The following is a 22,589-nucleotide window of genomic DNA, read 5'->3' as shown; positions in this document are numbered from 1 at the left end:
GCATTTCACTGTAAGGTATACACCTGTTGTATTCGGCGCACGTGACAAATAAACTTTGATTTGTCTCAAGGCTTAAACATCCTTCTTTAACCAGTCTCCTCCACTTCAACGATACTGTTTGACTTAACAGGTGATATCAATAAGGGATCATAGCTTTCACCTGGATTCACCTGGTCAGTCTATGTCATGTTTTGTACACTCGGTGTATAATAGAATTGTGGGTATATTTGTGGACAAAATTCTTACTCAACCAAGTGGTTAACTGACATATTTTAAAGCACCCACCATCACTGATACATCCATTACACAACCTTCAGTGTGGATGGAGGAAATAAGAAATTAGGAGGGAAGAAATGGGGGAGGGGTGACAAAGACAATTGGCACAGACTGCATGATGATGCTGTCTATGACGAAAGAGGGGGATGGGAGCAGATGACAGGTCCCTCCAGCACGTGGTCTAAGGTACAGTCAGTGCACCTCTCCCTCACTCCCTCCCACCTCTCTCTCACGCTCTCTTTTTCTCGATCCATCTGTACCCTCCCTCCATCCTCTTCAAATGCATCACAGCCTCCTGCCTGGCCCTCGGCCACTGAAACGCTCCGAGCCACGGTCATGTGACATCAGCCTCCAACCACTCTCCAAGGAGCACCGGCAAAAAGAGGGGAGTGCCTCTTTTCCCCCTCTCCTCCCTCCTTTGTCTCCCTCCCTCTCACTGAGTCAGACAGCAGGGTTGTGTGTCTGAAGCAAAGGCTCCATGGAGGGGAGATATCGTCTCTACCAGCGATACATTGCCTGAGAGAGACAGAAGAAAAAAGGATTCCCTTCTTTCTCTCCCTCGTTGAGGAACAGAGGATGAATGGAGAAGCGATGGACATGCCCCTGGAGTCATCATCCCCGGTGGTGGAGCAAGGCACCGTCGGGGGGGTGTCAGTGGCACCAGAACCGGCATCCACAGCAGCCGGTAACGGCTCCCTGCCTCCTCCGCCCACCATGGCCCCGGCCATCCCGCCCTACGTCAAGCTTGGCCTCACCGTGGCCTATACTGTCTTCTACTCTCTCCTCTTTGCCTTCATCTATGCCCAGCTATGGCTGGTGCTCCGATACCGCCACAAGCGCTTCAGCTACCAGACGGCATTCCTCTTCCTGTGTCTGCTGTGGGCCGCGTTGCGCGCCCTCCTCTTCTCCTTCTACTTCCGCGACTGCGTCACGGCCAACGCGCTGGGTCCCTTCGCCTTCTGGCTGCTCTACTGCTTCCCCGTCTGCCTGCAGTTCTTCACGCTGAGCCTCATGAACCTCTACTGTGCCCAGGTGAGGATGGGCTCCCAGGGGCCACATTGAGGGAATGGGGGGTCTCAGGGGGCCACAAGGGCCATATTGAGGCCATTTTGAGGGTTCATTGGGTTCCAAAATGTGGATTACAGTTGGATGCTATATGTTGTGGGTTTTTTATACCCAATCTGCCCTTTCTTTCAGTCTCAGTGTCTAGGTAGTAGTTCAGAGTATTAATATGATTATACATTGATGTGTGAGTGTTGTGTGTACAGAATAGCTGTGGACTGGTATTTCTGATTTTGCTGAAATGGTGGCATCCCCAATAGGGGGGGATATACAATCCTATAGGGAAAGCTCCCCTAGAAGAGGTAAGTGGTGAGAGGGGCGTGAAGGCAGTGGGGAGGAGGGGGCAGCTCAAGAAAAAGGAGGGTAAAGGTATGAAGGCCCGGCAAAGGAAGATTAGTAACGTTTTCCTTATTTAATAGCTTAGCACAGCCACCTTATTGTGCAATGTGCACACAGCATTTAGCAGTGATATATTCATACAACTAGTTATTTACAATATATCATAGCGGGCGTCGTGGTGAGGTGTGGGCAATGCGGATCAGACAAGAGGTCATGCTGCTTTTAGATACACTGAACAAAAATATAAAACGCAACATGCAACAATTTCAAATATTTTTACTGAGTTACAGTTCATTTAAGGAAATCAGTCAAATTAAATAAATGAATTGGGCCCAAATCTATGGATTTCACATGACTGGGAGTATATATATATATATATACTCCCATATATATATCCATCTGTTGGTCACAAATTCCTTTAAAAAAAAGGTAGGGACGTTAATGAGAGAACCAGTCAGTATCTGGTGTGTCCACCATTTACCTCATGCAGTGCGACACATCTCCTTTGCATAGAGTTGATCAGGCTATTGATTGTGGCCTGTGGATATTGTCCCACTCCTCTTCGATGGCTGTGCAAAGTTGCTGGATATTGGCGGGAACTGGAAACGCTGTCGTACACGTCAATCCAGAGCATCCCAAACATGCTCAATGGGTGACATGTCTGGTGAGTATGCAGGCCATAATCCAGGGACATTTTCAGCTTCCAGGAATTGTGTACAGATCCTTGCGACATGGGGCCGTCCATGGATTATCATGCTGAAACAGGAGGGGATTGTGGCGGATGAATGGCACGACAATGGGCCTCATGATCTCGTCACGGTATCTCTGTGCATTCAAATTGCCATTGATAAAATGCAATTGTGTTCGTTGTTCGTAGCGTATGCCTGCCCATACCATAACCCCACTGCCACCATGGGGCACTCTGTTCACAACTTTGACATCAGCAAACCATTCTCCCACAAGACGTCTGCCATCTGCCCGGTACAGTTGAAACCAGGATTCATCATGAAGAGCACACTTATCCAGCGTGCCAGTGGCCATTGAAGGTGAGAATTTGCCCACTGGAGTCGGTTACGATGCCGAACTGAAGTCAGGTCAAGACCAAAACTGTGGGTTTGCATAACCGAAGAATTTCTGCACAAACTGTCAGAAACCGTCTCAGGGAAGCTCATCTGCGTGCTCGTCGTCATCACTGGGGTGGTGATGACGACGAGCACGCAGATGAGCTTCCCTGAGATGGTATCTGACAGTTTGTGCAGAAATTCTTCAGTTATGCAAACCCACAGTTTCATCAGCTGTCCGGGTTGCTCTTTTGAGACCATCCCGCAACTGAAGAAGGTCCTGGGCTGCCGTGGTTACACGTGGTCTGCGGTTGTGAGGCCGATTGGATGTACGGCCAAATTCTCTAAAACGACATTGGAGGCGGCTTATGGTAGATAGGTTATTATTCAATTCTCTGGCAACAGCTCTGGTGGACATTCCTACAGTCAGCATGCCAACTGCACGCTGTGTTGTTTGACAAAACGGCATATTTTAGAGTGCTCTTTTTATTGTCCCCCCGCACAAGGTGCACCTGTGTAATTATGATGCTGTTCAATCAGCTTCTTGATATGCCACACCTGTCAGGTGCATGGATTATCTTGGCAAAGGAGAAATGCTTACTAACATGGAAGTAAGCGAATTTGTCCACAAAATTTGAGAGATAAATGCTTTTTGTGCTAAAGATTTCTGGTATATTTTATTTCAGCTCATGAAACATGGGACCAACACTTTAGATGTTGCATTTATATTTTTGTTCAGTGTAGATGATGAATCATTATCAGAGGCACGTAATTAAATTGTAAGATACTTAAGAGGACCTAGCGTTTTCTAAATTATTTTATATAGATTTCACATCAGCAGTTGTCACAAGTGCTTGACAGTTACCCTGCTTAGACCCCAAAGAGCAAGCAAAGCAGAAGCGAAAGCACAGGGCAGGAACAACTCTCTAGAAGCAGGAAGGAAACCTAAAGAGGAACGTGGCTCAAAAGGGGTGGCCCACAATAGAGACTTGCACAGCCGTCGTCTGCAGATGCCAGCAATCACACACTTGCAATGCTACATCTATTGGCAGCATTTGTCTCCCTTCAAACATTGCTATTAAAAGATAATACAGTAAGGCCTCACTTGTCTGCTGTTGGCATCACGTCATGGGTTTAACTGATAAGAGGTCAGTCTACATAGCGAAAAAGGCATCCAATTTGTTTGTATTTCTTCGGGATCCCTTCAAATGTATCTGATCTGGAGACAGAATTAATTCATTAACTGGTTCTTCAGCTGAGCGGCCACATTGTTGATTGTTTGTTGTTGTTTTCTTGGGGGGGAAATGTCCAAAGTGTAACTTGCTTTCTGATGTCACCCAAAACAGGTTTACTTCAAGGCAAAGTCCAAGTACACCCCAGAGCTCCTTAAATACAAGTAAGTAGACTGAGTTTACCCCTCTCTTCAGGTCCATATACAGGACCCTCACATATTGCAAAGGCTGTAACTAGGGCCCAGAGATTTCCATATCTTTCCTTCCACAGGCTCCCCCTCTATCTGGTCTTCTTGGCGGTCAGCTTTCTCTTCCTGGTGGTCAACCTGGCCTGTGCCCTGCTGGTTAAGATGACCGCCACCGAGGTCAAGACCATTGTCCTGGTCAGAGTCACCATCAACGATACGCTCTTCGTGCTCTGTGCCATCTCGCTGTCCGTCTGCCTTTACAAGGTGGCTAAGATGTCCCTGGCCAGCATATACCTCGAGTCCAAGGTAGGACCTCAGAACAGAAAACAGTTCAGGCCAACTTAAAAAACAGTTCTATTTTATTTAATGTCTTTGTATATATTTTGGAGGTGGGAAAATGTGTGAACTCGGTAGCACTAAACGGTGACCCCTCGTAAATACTAATGCTGATTGGTATCACGTTTCAGGGAAGACCCAGATGCAGACAGTGTCGAAGTAACAAAAGTTTATTACTAGAACAGAGGGCAGGCAAAAGGACAGGTCAAGGGCAGGGAGAGGTCAATAATCCAGTGAGATGTGACAAGGTACAGAATTGCAGGCAGGCTCAGGGTCAGGGCAGGCAGAATGGTCAAAACCGGCGAAAACTAGAAACAGACAGGAGCAAGGGAAAACGCTGGTAGGCTTGACAAACAAAACGAACTGGCAACAGACAAAGAACAAAGGTATAAATACACTGGGGATAATGGGGACACCCGGAGGTGGGTGGAGACAAGCACAAAGACAGGTGAAACAGATCAGGGTGTGACAGATAATAGTTCATGACCATGACCTCCCTCACCATTGGTTGCAGGGAACGTCGGTGTGTCAGGTGATATTGATTGGCGTCCTAGTGGTTCTGCTGTACGCATCACGGGCCTGCTACAACCTGGTGGTGCTGGCTCTGACCGACATCGAGACCATCAACTCTTTCGACTACGACTGGTACAACGTGTCCGACCAGGTAAGGATGACACGCTATCCCAGACACAGAATTAGGGAGAGAAGAGAGCGACAGAGAGAGAGAAAAGAGAAAGTGACAGACAGACACAAACACAGTATATGTGGGACAAAAGCCAAATACATTTCGCCAGACAAACACACTCAAAAACACAGTCTAACACCAACGATCCACAAATGAGGATCCTCTGGAGGGATAAACACACAAATGCACACTCTCTCTCTGTGCAGGCTGACTTGAGGTCCACTCTGGGGGACGCTGGTTACATCGTGTTCGGGGTGATCCTCTTTGTCTGGGAACTGCTGCCAACCTCCCTGGTGGTCTTCTTCTTCAGGGTCCGCAGGCTGCCACAGGACAGGGTGAGTGTGTGTTCAGATGACAAGGAAAGAGAAGCTTGGAAATGTTTGAATGATTTGTAAAACGCTTTCATTTAACCAGCCCGCCGTTTACTAGCTAGTTAGTTGTTTAAACAGTAAATACCTAATAATCGCATTGCACTTACTCTTCGGTTTCATTGAGATTCATTGACGCTAGCATCACTATTTAAGCTAATACCATTTGATGCCAGTTAGTTACCAATTGTGTTCAATTCTGAGATAGGTACCAGAAAGTGTCTGTTGCTACCACATAGTTTCTTAGTGAAAACACCAGGTAAGTACCAGCTTAAACTGGGCTCTTAAATATAGCGATTAAGATTTCTTTATCTTTCTTTATCTTATTCGGTATGCTCTTTCTTTGCAGAGTGGATCAGGGATCCCAAACCACGTGCTCTCGTCCAGAGGTTACTTCTTTGACAACCCCCGTCGGTACGATAGCGACGATGACCTGGCGTGGAGCATCCCTCCTCAGAACAACTCAGCAAGGTACAGTAGAGTGTCAAGACGGGGATAGGTTACTTTTGAGTATGTTTGAGGATTTAAAAGAGCCACTGAAAGATAACTACACTGAATCAAAATATAAACACAACATGTAAAGGGGTTGGTCTCATGTTTCATGAACTGAAATAAAAGATCCCAGAAATGTTCCATACACACAAAAACCTTATTTAACTCAGATTTTGTGCACAAATTTGTTTACATCCCTGCTAGTGAGAATTTCTCCTTTGCCAAGATAATCCATCCACTTGACAGGTGTGCCATATCAAGAAGCTGACTAAACAGCATGGTCAGGTGCAGCTTTTGCTGGTAGAATTTAATGTTAATTTCTATACCATAAGCCACCTCTAATGTTGTTTTAGAGAATTTGGCAGTATGTCCAACAGGCCTCACAAATGCAGACCGCGTGTATGGCGATGGGGTTATGGTATGGGCAGGCATAAGCTACAGAAAACAAACACAATTGCATTTTATCGATGGCAATTTGAATGCACAAAAAAGCTTTTGAGATCCTGAGGTCCATTGTTTTTTAAAGTTATCAGTGACCAACAGATGCATATCTGTATTCCCAGTCATGTGAAATCCTTAGAGATTGGGGCTTAATGAATTTATTTCAATTGACCGATTTCCTCATATGAACTGTAACTCAGTAAAATGTATGAAATTGTTGCATGTTGCGTTTATATTTTTGTTCAGTATAATAATAGTAACTCAAAGATTTGTTTATCTTTTGTGTCTATAGCCTAGTTACAGACTGCTACGACTGGGGCAGCCGCAACAGCAGTTTCACTGTACAAACGGGGACGGACGAACAGCGGTTGGCACCGGTGACGGGAGAGCTCCATCCATACTGAGTCTTAACAAGTCCAGGGTCCAGGTCAATTCCATTTCAATTAATTCAAATCAGGAAGCAAAAATTCAAATTCAGAATTTTCCTAATTGAAAAGCAAAAAATTGGTATTGACCCTAACTCTGAACCAGTCCACACTGCACTGTAAAGCACCGCAATGCACTTTGTAAACTTTGACACTTCTTGACAGCATCTGTATTTTGTCCATCATCAGCCACCATATTGCATTAGTCACTTAGTGATAATGTAGACCAGTGGTTCCAAAACTATTTCACTCGGGCCCCCCTTCCATCATTGGGGAACATCCCGTTAGCTGACATGGGCTAGTTGATCTGGACATTTCTGACAAGTTATAAAAATAGCTCTAAGGTATTCAATGACTGACATGACAAGAGGAAAACTGATGATACACTACCCAAAATTGTGCCTTGTGCATTCTACTATAACAACTTTCAAAAGTAAGTTGAAAGCCAGACTGAGTTCCTTAAAAAAAAAACTCTGCATCGACCACCCCACAGTTTGGGAACCAGCTAGACATTTTAGAAAGTCATCTAGAAAACCTGTGAAATAAACCCATACTATAAGCTAGCACTAAGTCACGCACAAACATATACATCAAAGTAGTTGACCTTAGACAATATCAATATCCTAAAGCCTGTATAGAACAATGACACAAATAAACAAAATCATGTCATATCTATATCCGCAGTGAATATGACTATGAACATACATTAATTTATTTGGCGACGTGAAAAGGATGGATTCTATATTTCTAACAGGAAGTTTTATTTTATGTAATGGAGAACGTTTCACTGATCAGATGCTCTATTTTTTTTGGTCTGCTTTTCTGTCTGTGGATGTATCGTGATCGGTATTGACACATAACCATGAATAAAATGACATTTGGGGTGTGACACTCAATTTGAGGATATCCTACTGTTCTTGATTTAGTCACTCGATGAAATGGAATTGTACCCCAACATTGTCTACAATTCACTTTATGATAGGAAAGGTCCGAACAAGTCCCAATAACAGAACCCTTTTCAGGGTTTATTGCTAAAAATGACTTACAAATATTAAATTCAGCGTATGGAGCAGGTGTATTCAAATTTGACCCTACGAGGTCCAGAGCCTGCTGGTTTTCTATTCTACCTGAATTAATTGCACCCACTTAGTGTCCCAGGTCTAAATCAGTCCCTGATTAAAGGGGAACAATGAAAAAACACACAGTGGAACTGGCTTTGAGGTCCCGAGTTGAGTTTGAGGGGTATAAAGTATACCTTTCTGTTACGGTGAGGTCAAATAGTATTGTTCTGAAAGTGTTTGTACATAAAGGATCGTGGTACAAATCTGAAAAAGATGCATAAAAAGTTTTGAATGACAACCAGAAATATTTATTCCTCTGTTCAAATAAATATAATCAAACAAGAATACACATCAATACAAGTGCAACTAATTATATATTCATACAGCTTTGAAAAAAAGTTCTGTCATTTTCCTTTTACAAATAGTACAACTTTCTGGGTATTCTGAATATGTTACAAAGGCAGAGATAGGAGAAAGCAGAAGAGCGTGGAGATCATTGGAGACAAAATGGTGAATTTCATCCAAGAAAGCAGGCTCAAGCTTTTGAAATTATTTTTTTCAAAACAATTTTTTGGAACTTTTTAAGGCAGACAAGTGGATTGCACAGGACGTTCTGGTGTTTTAGAAAGCATGCGAGGCCCAGACAGACACACACGCTTTTCCTCTAAGATAATATTTTATCTTGTCTATTTCCTTCATTTTAAGCAAAGGAACAGCTTGTTCAATCTCCATAGCATTCACATTCGCGGCGACATTAGCGTTGCTCTTTATGTTAGCATAAGCATCAGCTAGCTAGCACTTGACTCAAATCCTACTTACTGGACCCCACGTCTACCTTTGTTTGATTGGATCGAGATTTTCTTTTACAAATATGTGATACAAAGTATTACCCAGGTATTGTCTGGCTACCAATAGTTTGATCTTTGCACATAAGGCGAACCTCACTTGCAACATTTTCTAACCAATGTTACCGAAGGGGGTGATGATGAACAAACTAAAAACTTATATGGCGGAAAAACTCAAATGTGCTTTGACATGATAGAAAATTTAAAAAAAGGCAACATAAAATCTTTGGTCCACATCGTGAAATAGAAATAAAACATGTATAGTGTGTGGAATGTTAGGGCTGTTTTCCTAAAGAAGTTAACATAGCATGAAGCGGATTTTCCTTGCCACGATACTAACGAGTATCGCCACACTGGTATCGTCCCAGCCCTGAAGGGCATGACAGTATAAAAAAGGTTGTGACGTTAAATGCCATTACGTGTATCCATTTTGAATTGATTTACATGGCAAGCTCACCAAGACACCCCAGTGAACTTGACCATCATGGGGGAACAAACCCCATTGCTTGTTTCGAGTTGCTTCTTTTCACACCATTGGCTATATTCTCCATTATACTTTAACAGTAGTCTTCTCCAACATGGCAGTTTCACGGCATGACAGCTTATTTAAGTTTAACTATGAAACAAATACTGGTGTGGCTTTTCATTGCCATGAAAACACCTCTTACACATTTGGGATTGCCGTCACCCTGGCTAGTCTCGACTTTCATAAAACCAATAAAATAAGAATAGGATAAGAATAAAACACCAGGAAGCGTTCTGCCACCAAATAGAATAGGTATGAGAGAAGAAATGCAAGCTTATCGTTGTCAACAGATACCCAATCTGTAAATTGTTCTTTTTTCACATTTAAATTAGGCTTTATATAATATGATGCGCAGAAAGACTGGATTGTCAAATGGAGATGTTAAAACACCCCCTAAACAGCAGTTAAATGCACAGACAAAAGTAAAAGCAGACATAGTCGCTCACACTGAGAAAAGGGTTACACCTCTAGGATAGGAAAAAGCAGCTGCGCTTGTAAAAGTACGGAATGAATCCTAGTTCTCGTTATCGCTAGTTCTCGTTATCCTTTAGCTGCAACTGGTGATCAACGACAAAACAAGTACCCTCACACACACGCGCACACCTTCAATAACACACTCGCACAGACACACACACACACCCCCACTCACTCAAGGATGGGTTTAGCTCACAACTAATATGCCTGACACAGTGAACACTTTCATCCACAAAAGTAAAAACAACAAAAGGAAACAGAGGTACAGATTTCTCAGACTCAGAGTGCCGTTGCTCTCTGGAAAGGAAGAGGAGAGTGAGGAGAGTTGTACATAGAGGAAGAAGGAAGGGGGAGGGGATGGGATGGGGGTTCAGTGTCGATCCTGAAGTCCCTGAACTTGATCTTATTCTGGGGAGGAATAAGACTATTGCAGTTCCCTCTGGGTAGGCTCCACCTGGTGGCCGGGAGGTGGTAGTGCTGTTGAGGAGTGTTACCTCTTCTCCTTCAGCAAGGCCCGGAAACTATGGAGCTGGTGGATGCTTGTGGAGAGCCTAGGGGGAGAAACAGAAGGGGGGAGGAGATGGGGAGAAAGAGATTGTGAAACTATTTATGACAATGTATGCAATATTTACTAAATGTATGTCATGCTAATAGTAATTTGAAATTGCGAGACAGATAAAGAGCGAGAGTGAGAACATGATAGATGCTAACATTACTTGAATCACCCGTCATGAGGCCAACTGTGTTCATTACGCACCAAAGGGAACAAAACGGACTGAAACGGAAGGACTACCTGGATTTGTGCAAATGGTCATTTTCATTTTCCGTTTTAAAACATTTTCCATTGTGTGCCCTAATGAACACAACCCAGATTCTAAGGCAGTAGTATCAACCATAAAGACACAACGTGTATAAAAGTGGTATCAACCTCCCAAAGCCGTTGAGCAAGGCCACTATCTCCTGGCGTGTCAGCTGGAAACCCTTGGAGGGGCTGTGTTCCGGCAGGTTCTTGATCTCCTTCTCGGAGAAGAGGATCTTCAACGCCGTGCCCAGCCCTTGGGTCTGCAATGGGGAGGGTTGGGGAGCCATGGGTTAATCATGTGAGAAAGCCTGAGATCTCACACACGCCAATCCATGATCCCATGTGGTTTATTGGCAACAAGGTTTCATGAGCGTATAATTATTTAAACGTTTCTCAAATCCTGGTCCTGCACACTTTTGATTCAACTAATCAACTCATCGTCAAGCCTTTGATTAGCGGAATCAGGTGTGTTATTGTTAGGGCAAAAACAAAAATGTTCCCCGAGTCCCCAGGACCAGGACTGGAAAACAATGACCCAAGGGCAGAAACCGCAGGAGTTTGGTGGCACCTTAACTGGGGAGGATGGGCTCGTGATAATGACTGGACACGGAATCAGAGAAAAGGCAACAAATACATCAAGCACATGGTTTCCAGGTGTTTGATGCCATTCCATTTGCGCCATTCCGGTCATTATTATGACTTGTGGCTTGTGCCTAAAACATTGTCGCCCATAAACCACATGGGAGCGTGGATTTCAATGTGCGGAGTCTTTTTTTTTACCTTATGAAAATATTTGATATCCAGCAAATGCTCAGAAACATTGGATGTGGATACTGGTATGTAATATTTTCCTATACATCATCAGATCGAACACTGTCCCACGATATAGGGTACAATTCCATATTGTCCTCTTGACTGTACTCAAAATCCATTGGTTTTGGTTATTGTCCTAAGGGTATTGTTACTGCTTATAATCACATCTACAAATAGCACTGCCTTTCCACTTATTGCATAACAGCTAACTACTGCACAGCATAACGGGTAACTACCACTAAAAATAACCACGTGTCCACAGGAGGCAGGACAAGAGTCCCAAAATGGCGTACCTGTAGCTTCCCCCAGAGTCGACATTTACTGCAGCCCACACAGTCCATGATCCGGGAGATGTTTTTAAAATGTAGCCGGAATTCCTCCTGGGAAAACAGGGGGAGAGAGAGAGACGGGGATGTTTCAGTCTTTGCTTCCTGTGGGGGTACGAGCTAGGCTTAATGTGGATAAATAGCCTGCAAACACCTGCATTCATTCAGTATAATTTGAACAGATTTAGTCAATCAGTGCGGCTGAGGAATCAAACACACATACACTCGCACCAAGTCAGATGTCATTAGCTTTTAGCTTAGCTATTATGACTTCACGTCGGCCTTAGAAGATGGCGCTGGAGGGGACGGCTGCCGTTTTATGGGCTCTTAAACAACACTGCTATTTTGTTTGGAACTTATTTTGTACCTAATGTTGCTGCTACCGTCTCTTATGACTGGAAAGAGCTTCTGGACATCAGAACAGCGATTACTCACCTTGAACTGGACAAATCATTTTTCTTGAATGAGTCAGACGAGAGGGATTTACTCCAGACACCTGAACAGGCCCTCAACCCTGTCATTCACAGGAGAAAGAGACTAAGGTATCGCGGAAGGAGATCGGGGTGCCTTGTGAGGATCTGGCGACGAGTGGCTAATCTGCCTTTGCCATCGGTACCATTGGCCAACGTACAATCACTGGATAATAAAGTGGACAAACTAAAAGCACGTATATCCACCAACGGGACAATAAAAACGAATATCTTATGTTCCACCGAGCTGTTGTTGAACGACGACATGAATAACATACAGCTGACGGGTTATACACTGTATCGGCAGGATAGAACAGCAGCCTCTGGTAAGACAAGGGGTGGCGGTCTAAGTATATTTGTAAACAACAAATGGTGCACAATATCTAAGGAAGTCTCAAGGTATTGCTGAGGTAGAGTATCTCATGATAAGCTGTAGACCACACTATTTACCAAGAGAGTTTTCATATATATTCTTCGTAGCTGTCTATTTACCACCACAAACTGATGCTGGCACTAATTCTATCCTGATTCCTGCTTACAAGCAAAAATTTAAGCAGTTGCCCTCCGACGAGCCATTAAACAGGCAAAGGATCAATACAGGACTAAGATCGAATTGTACAACACTGGCTCCAACACTCGTCGGATGTGGCAGGGCTTGCAAACTATTACAGACTATAAAAGGAAGCACAGCCAAGAGCTGCCCAGTGACACGAGCCTACCAGATGAGCAAAATTACATGGATGAGAGCATCAGCTGTTCCGGACGACTGTGTGATCACGCTCTCCGCAGCCGATGTAAGTAAGACCTTAAACAGGTCAACATTCACAAGGCTGCAGGGCCAGATGTATTACCAGGACGTGTACTCCGAGCATGCGCTGACCAACTGGCAAGTGTCTTCACTGACATTTTCAACCTCTCCCTGTCTAAGTCTAATACCAACATGTTTTAAGCAGACCACCATAGTCCCTGTCCCCAAGAACACTAAGGTAACCTGCCTAAATGACTACCGATCCGTAGCACTCACATTTGTAGCCCTGAAGTGCTTTGAAAGACTGGTCATGGCTCATCATTATCGCAGAAACCCTAAAACCACTCCAATTTGCATACCGCTCCAACAGATGACACAATCTCTATTGCACTCCACACTGCCCTTTCACACCTGGACAAAAGGAACACCTATGTGAGAATGCTATTCTTCGACTACAGCTCAGCGTTCAACACCATACCGCCCTCAAAGCTCATCACTAAGTTAAGGACCCTGGCACTAAACACATCCCTCTGCAACTGGATCCTGAACTTCCTGACGGGCTGCCCCCAGGTGGTAAGGGTAGGTAACACCACATCCGCCACGCTGATCCTCAACACGAGGGCCTCTCAGGGGTGCGTGCTCAGTCCCCTCCTGTACTCCCTGTTCACTCATGACTGCACGGCCAGACACGACTCAAACACCATAATTAAGTTTGCCGAAGACACAACAGTGTTAGGCCTGATCAACAACAACGACAAGACAGCCTATAGAGAGGAGGTCAGAGACCTGGCCGTGTGGTGCCAGGACAACAACCTCTCCCTCAACATGATCAAGACAAAGGAGATGATTGGAAAAGGAGGACCGAGCACGCCCCCATTCTCATCGACGGGGCTATAGAGGAGCAGGTTGAGAGCTTCAAGTTCCTTGGTGTCCACATCACCAACAAACTAACATGGTCCAAGCACACCAAGACAGTCATGAAGAGGGCATGACAAAACCTATTCCCCCTCAGGAGACTGAAAAGATTTGGCATGGGTTCTCAGATCCTCAAAAGGTTCTACTGCTGCACCATCGAGAGCATCCTGACTGGTGGCATCACTGTCTGGTATGGCAACTGCTTGACCTCTGACGGCAAGGCACTACAGAGGGTAGTGCGTATAGGCCAGTACATCACTGGGGCCAAGCTTCCTGCCATCCAGGACCTCTATACCATGCGGTGTCAGAGGAAGGCCCTAAAAATTGGCAAAGACTCCAGCCACCCTAGTCATAAACTGTTCTCTCTGCTACCGCACGGCAAATGGTACCGGAGCGCCAAGTCTAGGTCCAAGAGGCTTCTAAACAGCTTCTACCACCAAGCCATAAGACTCCTGAACATCTAATCAAATGGCTACCCAGACTATTTGCATTGCTCCCCCCACCCCCTCTTTTACACTGCTGCTACTCTCTGTTATTATCTATGCATAGTCACATTAATAACTCTACCTACATGTACATATTATCCCAATTACCTCTACTAACCGGTTTCCCCGCACTTTGACTCTGTACCGGTACCCTCTGTATATAGCCTCGCAATTGTTATTTTACTGCTGCTCTTTAATTATTTGTTAGTTTTATTTCTTATTTTTGTAGGTATTTTTCTTAAAACTGCATTGTTGGTTAAGTAAGTAAGCATTTCACTGTAAGGTGCCCATTTGGTTAGCCCTGTTATATTCGGCGCATGTGACAAATACAAAATGTATTTGATATGTATAGTATTGTAGGCCTACTAGGCCATATCTTGGATGTGTCAAGTCAAGTTCAATGGACGCATCAAAATCATTATACAGTGCATTAAACCACTGTCTGTTGACCGAATACTGGCCCATTTGGTAAGCCGCTCGTGCAGTGAGCTAGCACAAAAATCTGCATAGACACATCTGCTCTCCACAGTCCAAATTAAGACCCACTGTACAAAGCTATGCTAGGGACCAAACCATTGAGATATGGGTCAAACCTATTCTAGGACTGGGCTTATGGCAAATATAAGCATGTTAGTACTAACAGTGAAAGGAAAGTGAGAAGTGTGGACTCACCTTCAACGTTTTTGCTTCGATCTTCTGCCCAGCAAACATGGACTTCTCGTCAAAGTGCATTGGGAAAGCTCTGGCAGACGAGAACAGACAGTTATTTCGAAGCCAAGACAATATCCCCTCTAGTTCACAATCAAAACCGACCACTTGAACTGAAACTCATGGTCTCATTGAAGCCCTAGAGTTGAGTAGCGGAAATTATCCTTAAGACTCAATTGGTATTGTGGCCTGCTTGGTCTAGCTGTAATGCTGCAGCCTCTGGCACACGTCTATAGTGTTGGCATAGGTTTGAATCTAGCCTACTGCCCTTTGACACAACCTCTATCGTTCTTCACTGTCACCCTCCTCCCTCACTATCTCTTCTATAAATAGAAAAAAAATCCCTTAAAAAAAATATATGTAAAACAGAAAAAGTACTAACTTGGTCTCGTTGAAGAACTGCAGCAGTAACTCTTTGGTGGCTCGGTCCTCTTGACGGTCGCCCGTGTACAGGTTGACGAAGGCTCGATCGAAGTAGGGCGCCACCTTGGAGAGGGCGCGCAGCTCGATCAGGTAGAGAAAGTAGAGGTTCTTGAGGCGCCGCGTGCCCTCGCCCTTGGTCTCGGCCGGGTCGAAGCGCTGCCGGAACTCCTGCACGTTGGGGCCCCACAGGGACTTGCCCCAGCCCTCTGACGAGAGCAGAGAGAGTGAACAGTGAGGGTTACATCGACGTTGGCACGACTTGGATGACGTCGGGGTGAAAAACGGGGACCACTGATTTAGAAACCTTTATGCATTGACGTAACGAAGACGTAAACACAGGAATCAGTTATAGAATGATAAAACAGACCCATATGAAAGTATTCCAATACAAGAACACTTACAAAAGTAGAGTAAATATATAGAAAATTATACATTGGTTTTACACAAACACCAATACACCACACACATTACTACACCCGCCACCCAAATTGTCATGACTAGAGGGGCTTACTTCTATTCTAAGAATCATAATTCTACGACCATATAACGCTGGTGACTGTTTTGACATCTATAGAGAGGAAGTGGTTGGTTCTTCCTACCGGCCAATAGGTACTCTGCACACAGGTGGATGTTTATGCTGCTGTGGAGACCAGAGATGAGCCGGTAGAACACCCTCTTCTCCAAACACAGACCTAGAGTGGAGGAAGGGTTGAAAAAGAGAGAGAGAAAGAGTATGTAGAGGGGTGATGGGAAGAGAGAGAGAGAGAGGGGAGGGAGAGGGTGAGAGAAAGAGAGGAGAAAACAAGAAAGCTTGAGATACGCACACCCCTGGTTCAGAAATAGTCTGCCATTACTGTGTATGTGTGTCGTCAACAACGCATTTGAGTGACTAGAGTACCCTCTCTTGGTCCAGTAAGTGTGTCTGCACAACACGGGACATTCACAACAAAGGCTTATTTCATAGTCTTCTCTATACTAGAGCCAAGGAATGGAACTGTGTATGGTTTCTTTGTAGCCCACCCAAAGAGGTTTCCACCACTATTGTCTGCCTGAACAAAAACACCTTAATGAAGGCATACATATCTCCCGGGTGGCGCAGTGGTCTAGGGCACTGCATCGCAGTGCTAGCTGCGCCACCAGAGTCTCTGGGTTCACGCCCAGGCTCTGTCGCAGCCGGCCGCAACCGGGAGGTCCGTGGGGCGACGCACAATTGGCATAGCGTCGTCCGGGTTAGGGAGGGTTTGGCCGGTAGGGATATCCTTGTCTCAGTATGTAAAATTTAATAAAATGTATGCACTCTACTGTAAGTCGCTCTGGATAAGAGCGTCTGCTAAATGACTAAAATGTAAAATGTAATACAAAGAGGGTGCTTTTTTTTTGGCATCCATTTCCCTATATAGTACACTACTTAGGGTGCCATTTGGGACGCACAAGACGCAACCTGAGAGATGTTGAAAACCCATTATACAAGAGAAAAAGTTGGAGAGAGAGAGTGTCTCGGCTGAATTGGTTTGGATGCGAGTGGCTGTTCTGAGTGGTGTGGTTAAGGGATATTCGACGATGACACGGAACATTCAAGTTATTCTGAAATGGACTAATTAAGAAATAACTAAAATAATCCCATTCTAGTGGAATTCATTTAGAAGTTTCTACTTGTCCTGTGGCGTCCCATACAGGGAAATGACTATAAAGTGTAACCGTGCTGAACAAAGATGTGCCACTGCTTCATTCCAAAATATATTGTGTGTTTGAAGTGAAAATAATGCTAATTTGAAGAGATTTTTAAAATAATTTGATGAAATAAAAAACTATTTTTAAAAAGTTACCTTCCAGCCAGTTGTAGAAGCCTTCGCCTGCACGGATACAAGACGACAACAGGCCTTGTGTCAGTTTGCATTCATTAAAGCATATTATAAATAGCACAATTCAATATACATAGATTAACATGCATAGATTCCATCTTACCATCATCATCTCCTCCTATGGGAATGAAAAAAAAATACAAAAAGGAGGGAGAGGAAGACAAAGGCATGTTACACACGTACCTGTAGGCTATTAATATTACACATGCACGAGGACGCGCACGCACACACGCACGCACGCACACAAACCCACACAGACATCTGGAGGGGAAAACTGTACAGTATTTACTTATAAATAACTCAAGTAACACTACAAGGCAAACATGAACAAAAGCCCTGGTATCATTATTACCATCAACGATCTATTACCAGCAGGTAAGCTGATAGAGAGGACATGACCTATTACACAGAAGCTGAATATGTACACACACCATCTCTGGAAATGATTCTGGAAAACTAGCACTAAATAACAATTTATATAGTTTATAATTAATATATTGGTTATTAACAATATAACAACTATTATTATAACCTAATAGTGAAATGAAGGTATGTGAATACACAGGGCAAACGTAAAACAAAACTAGCTGTTGGCTTCAGACTGTAAAATACAGGCCACCCTGAGAAGGAAATTGGAGACAAGTCAACCCATGATGGTAAATACAGGCTGCAAGCTAGAAGAGCATCCCTTACCTCTGGGCGGAACCAATGGGTTAAGGGGCCGGTACACTGATCTGGGCCTGCAAACCACAAACAATGGGCAATCAGACACTATACTCTATGGATTTATCAAAATGACATACAGTCGGGTCCATAATTATTGGCACATTTTATTTATTTATTATTTATTCGTTATTTTACCAGGTAAGTTGACGGAGAACATGTTCCCATTTACAGCAACAACCTGGGGAATAGTTACAGGGGAGAGGAGGGGGATGAAAGAGCCAATTGTAAACTGGGGACTATTAGGTAACCGTGATGGTTTGACGGCCAGATTGGGAATTTAGCCAGGACACCGGGGTTAACACCCCTACTCTTAAGATAAGTGCCATGGGATCTTTAATGACTTCAGAGAGTCAGGACACCCGTTTAACGTCCCATCCGAAAGACGGCACCCTACACAGGGTAGTGTCCCCAATCACTGCCCTGGGGCATTGGGATATATAGCTTTTTTTGTTTGAATTTTCGAACTCGGTTCGATCCCGGGCTGTATCACAACCGGCCGTGATCGGAAGTCCCATAGGGCGGCGCACAATTGGCCCAGCGTCGTCCTGGTTAGGGTTTTGCCGGTGTAGGCAGTCATTGTAAATAAGAATATGTTCTTAACTGACTTGCCTAAGTAAATAAAAGGTTAAGTAATAAAATAAAGACAAGCAAAAAATACTATAAAATTATACAAATACTGAGCTATATTGTATGCTAAAAAAAGGGAAATTATATTATTTTATAGTAACACAATTGATGATTGGCACGCCTGTTTTTAATAGTATAGCACCCTTTCCTTGCGAGGATAACGGCACTGAACCCTTCTCTAAAATGCTTTGAGATTGGAGAACACGTTGGGAGGGATCTTAGACCATTCCTCCATACAGAATCTTTCCAGATCATTCTCCTGCTCTTATGGACTGCCCTTTTCCTTGTGGATTTTGGTTAGTGCTTGGGTTTATAGTCTTGCTGGAAAATCAATTTGAGGCAACCAGGTGTTTGGCACAAATGTCCTGGTACTTGGTAAAGTTCATGATGCCGTTGACCTTAAAAAGGGCATCAGGACCAGTGGAAGCAAAACAGCCCCATAACATCAACAATTCACCACTAAATTTTACCATAGGTATGAGGTACTTTATTGCATATGCTTCCCTTTTTTTGATGCCAAACACCCACACTCGGGTGCGTGGCCAAAGAGCTCTATATTCATGTCATCTGACCATAGCTCCGCCTAGACGGAGCTATGGTAAACGGAGCTACGCCTAAACGGCATTGTGACTTGGATTGGAACCGGTGGTATGGTCAAATGACATAAAAATAGAGCTCTTTGGCCACACACACCAGTGGTGGTTTTGGAAAACGGAAGCATATGCAGAAAAGTACCTTGTGCCTGCAGTAAAATATGGTGGTGGATCTTTGATGCACACATGCCAAAAATGATGGACCTGACTGTATATCAGACCATCGAAGAGAGGGAAGAAGCTGAAATATTTCAGCTAGCTACAGATTAGGGAACATGTCGCTTATGTGGTGTGTGTGTGTGAGTGGACTGTGCGCGAGTATGCATGGGAGAGATGTAGTTAATCTGTGTGCAAAACTGTTCTGCCCCTGAACAAGGCAGTTAACCGACTGTTCCTAGGCCGTCATTGAAAAATAAGAATTTGTTCTTAACTGACTTGCCTAGTTAAATAAAGGTAAAATTAAAAAAATGTGCACAAGTTTCTTTTGTGTGCGTCTCACTTGAAGCAGTTCTCCTCGTAGATGCTGTTCCACACTCTCCAGGCTGAGGGGCCCTTGTAGCCAGTGTAGCGCTCCGGGTTTAGGAGCAGGTCCACATAGTCTGCATCTGGTGACGTCTCATCTGACAGAAGGTGTGAGAAAGAATGAGAGAACATTGGGATGAATGGATAGATGAATCCCTTTCACTATTGAAATGCACCTTATAACATGTATCTTGTCAACGTTAAAGGGGAATTTCACCAAATTTCACACATTTGCACACACTGTATGCATATTTTTCTATTGTGTTATTGACTGCACGTTTGTTTATCCCATGTGTAACTGTGTTGTTTTTGTCGCACTGCTTTGCGTTATCTTGGCCAGGTCGCAGATGTAAATGAGAACTTGTTATCAATTGGCCTACCTGGTTAAATAAAGGTGAAATAAAAATAAAATAAAAAAGTTTGGCAGATGTTTTCACATCTCGAAAGTGACTGTCAAAGACCAAAATGCATTACTGGCCTGCTACACTACATGCACAGTCTTTGCAGACCATGAGAAGCTCCTATTATGTAAGAAGCGTGGCTTCACGAGAGTCTCGCGTTGGTGAGCGTATAACCTCAGACACTCAGAAATAAAATATTTTGCAATTCCACAGACAATTGCGTCAGATGCTCGATTATGTTCCAGGGGGAGACGTGTTAGAAAATATTCTAACGACACTAGCAAAGTCTCCACCTCTCCAAACAGATACTCTCAGACAGCTACATGCGTTTGCCCATCAGATTACTGAGCGTATAATTTATAAAAGTGGATCTTGCACACTGGCCTTAAGTTCCACTTCCAGTGTAGCAGGTAAAAAACCTACTGCTTTTGCAACACCCCACTCTAGCACCAATGTTAGAAGAAATACACCAGCCTCAATCCCATATGAATGGAAAAAATAGGCACCGTCTAAAAAGAGCATTGCGGTGGAAGAAGAGTGGGCCTTACCATCCAGCTCACAGAAGTGGTCCTGTGCGTCATCGTGCCGGGCCCAGTCCTCAAAGGCCTCTTTACTGTAGTTACTATAGGAGAGGAGGAGGAGCAAAAGTAATACAGCAACCACTCTTGGACAATGCTTTCATTCATCTGAAATAACCACCATATTTTGGAGTGTTGGTTTAGTGGTTTCTTATCAAAACTGATGCCCATGGTATGTATGAGGCCTTTTAGGGAAGTAGCATGCGTGTGCTCTTACCTCAGGGTGCTGTTAATGGCCCCCAGGTCTTGGGCTTGTTCACAATCTACTATGTCTGTGTTGGCGTTGGCCACCTGGGAATACTGGCCACAAGGATAGAAAGAGAAAAGAGCATTAGCTAGATGAAATAAGCTAACTTTAAAGTAAAAATGGGTAGCCTAAGAAAAATGCTCCATCTGGGTCGTTCAATTTGATTTCAATCACTTTTTGATGGCACCCCTTGTGATTTGAACAAAACTTTCCATACATATTTGCCCATGGTTACTTTTTGGACTTGAATGCCAAAACAGATAAAGGTGCTCAAAGTTGAACCATTTCACATGCTCTCACTACTGGTGTCCCCCAAGGGCTCGGTTCTAGGCCCCCTCCTTTTTTCTCTCTATACGCCAAGTCACTCGGCTCTATCATATCCTCTTATGGTCTCTCCAATCATTGCTATGCAGATAACACACAACTACTTTTCTCATTCCTCCCTTCTGACACCCAGGTGGGTGCCAGAAGGGAGGAGCTCAACAAGACAGAGCTCAACAAGACAGAGCTGCTCATCCTCCTGGGGAAGGCCTGACCGCTCCAAGACTACTCAATCACGGTCGACAACTCCACGGTCCCCCTCCTAGAGTGCAAAGAACCTTGGCATTACCCTGGACAATGTTCTCTGCAAACATCAAAATAGTGACTCACTCCTGCAGGTTCATGCTCTACAACATCTGTAGAGGTCGACCGATAATAATTTTCCAATGCCGATACCGATTATTGGAGGACCCAAAAAAGCTGATACCGATTAATCGGCCGATTTTTATATATATATATGTAATAATGACAATTACAACAATACTGAATGAACAATGAACACTTATTTTAACTAAATATAATACATCAATAAAATCAATGTAGTCTCAAATAAATAATGAAACATGTTCAATTTGGTTTAAATAATGCAAAAACAAAAAGTGTTGGAGAAGAAAGTAAAAGTGCAATATGTGCCATGTAAAAAAGCTAACGTTTAAGTTCCTTGCTCAGAACATGAGAACATATGAAAGCTGGTGGTTCCTTTTAACATGAGTCTTCAATATTCCCAGGTAAGACGTTTTAGGTTGTAGTTATTATAGGACTATTTCTCTCTATACCATTTGTATTTCATATAACTTTGACTATTGGATGTTCTAATAGGTACTTTAGTATTGCCAGCCTAATCTCAGGAGTTGATAGGCTTGAAGTCATAAACAGCGCAATGCTTGAAGCATTGCGAAGAGCTGCTGGCAAACGCAGTAATGTGCTGTTTAAATGAATGCTTACGAGCCTGCTGCTGCCTACCACCGCTCAGTCAGACTGCCCTATCAAATCATAGACGTAATTATAAATCACATTTTATTTGTCACATACACATGGTTAGCAGATGTTAATGTGAGTGTAGCGAAATGCTTGTGCTTCTAGTTCTAGTTCCAACTATGCAGTAATATCTAACAAGTAATCTAACTTAACAATTTCACAACTATCTTATACACACAAGTGTAAATTATTATTATAATAACACACAGAAATACGAGCCTTAGGTCATTAAT

The 22,589-nt window shown here is 43.7% G+C and overlaps 2 protein-coding genes across 3 annotated transcripts in view; one reads left to right on the top strand and one right to left on the bottom strand.

Annotated features, from left to right (window-relative positions):
- The first annotated feature begins 268 nt into the window (after nt 1-268).
- Nucleotides 269-7,801, top strand: LOC139568769 (G protein-coupled receptor 137Ba-like). The gene is made up of 7 exons (XM_071390844.1): nt 269-1,308; nt 4,085-4,134; nt 4,242-4,464; nt 5,009-5,158; nt 5,386-5,514; nt 5,897-6,018; nt 6,773-7,801. Exons 1-7 carry the CDS (start codon nt 853-855, stop codon nt 6,882-6,884), a joined length of 1,242 nt encoding a protein of 413 aa, XP_071246945.1. The 5' UTR covers nt 269-852; the 3' UTR covers nt 6,885-7,801.
- A 450-nt stretch (nt 7,802-8,251) lies between these two features.
- Nucleotides 8,252-22,589, bottom strand: part of LOC139568765 (ERO1-like protein beta) — a 32,296-nt gene continuing 17,958 nt past the window's right edge. For both annotated transcript variants that reach the window (XM_071390834.1, XM_071390835.1), the window contains exons 5-16: nt 21,028-21,110; nt 20,781-20,854; nt 19,809-19,929; nt 18,057-18,103; nt 17,467-17,481; nt 17,328-17,354; nt 16,101-16,193; nt 15,461-15,707; nt 15,043-15,112; nt 11,720-11,806; nt 10,740-10,873; nt 8,252-10,362 (exon numbers count right to left, since the gene is read on the bottom strand). In XM_071390834.1, coding sequence (XP_071246935.1) covers nt 10,302-10,362; nt 10,740-10,873; nt 11,720-11,806; nt 15,043-15,112; nt 15,461-15,707; nt 16,101-16,193; nt 17,328-17,354; nt 17,467-17,481; nt 18,057-18,103; nt 19,809-19,929; nt 20,781-20,854; nt 21,028-21,110 — 1,059 coding nt within the window. In that variant the 3' untranslated portion in view covers nt 8,252-10,301. The remainder of the gene's footprint in view (nt 10,363-10,739; nt 10,874-11,719; nt 11,807-15,042; nt 15,113-15,460; nt 15,708-16,100; nt 16,194-17,327; nt 17,355-17,466; nt 17,482-18,056; nt 18,104-19,808; nt 19,930-20,780; nt 20,855-21,027; nt 21,111-22,589) is intronic.

Source organism: Salvelinus alpinus, chromosome 2, assembly GCF_045679555.1.
Source record: "Salvelinus alpinus chromosome 2, SLU_Salpinus.1, whole genome shotgun sequence".
In the NCBI taxonomy this organism is placed as follows: domain Eukaryota; kingdom Metazoa; phylum Chordata; class Actinopteri; order Salmoniformes; family Salmonidae; genus Salvelinus; species Salvelinus alpinus.
Note: the sequence above shows the minus strand (reverse complement) of the source record. Positions and strands in the feature narration are given on the sequence as shown.

Coding starts and splice junctions, on each gene's coding strand:
- LOC139568769 (XM_071390844.1), top strand. CDS start 853: ATGAATGGAGAAGCGATGGACATGCCCCTGGAGTCATCATCCCCGGTG. Junction 1,309..4,084: donor TGAACCTCTACTGTGCCCAG/GTGAGGATGGGC, acceptor CACCCAAAACAG/GTTTACTTCAAGGCAAAGTC. Junction 4,135..4,241: donor CCAGAGCTCCTTAAATACAA/GTAAGTAGACTG, acceptor TTCCTTCCACAG/GCTCCCCCTCTATCTGGTCT.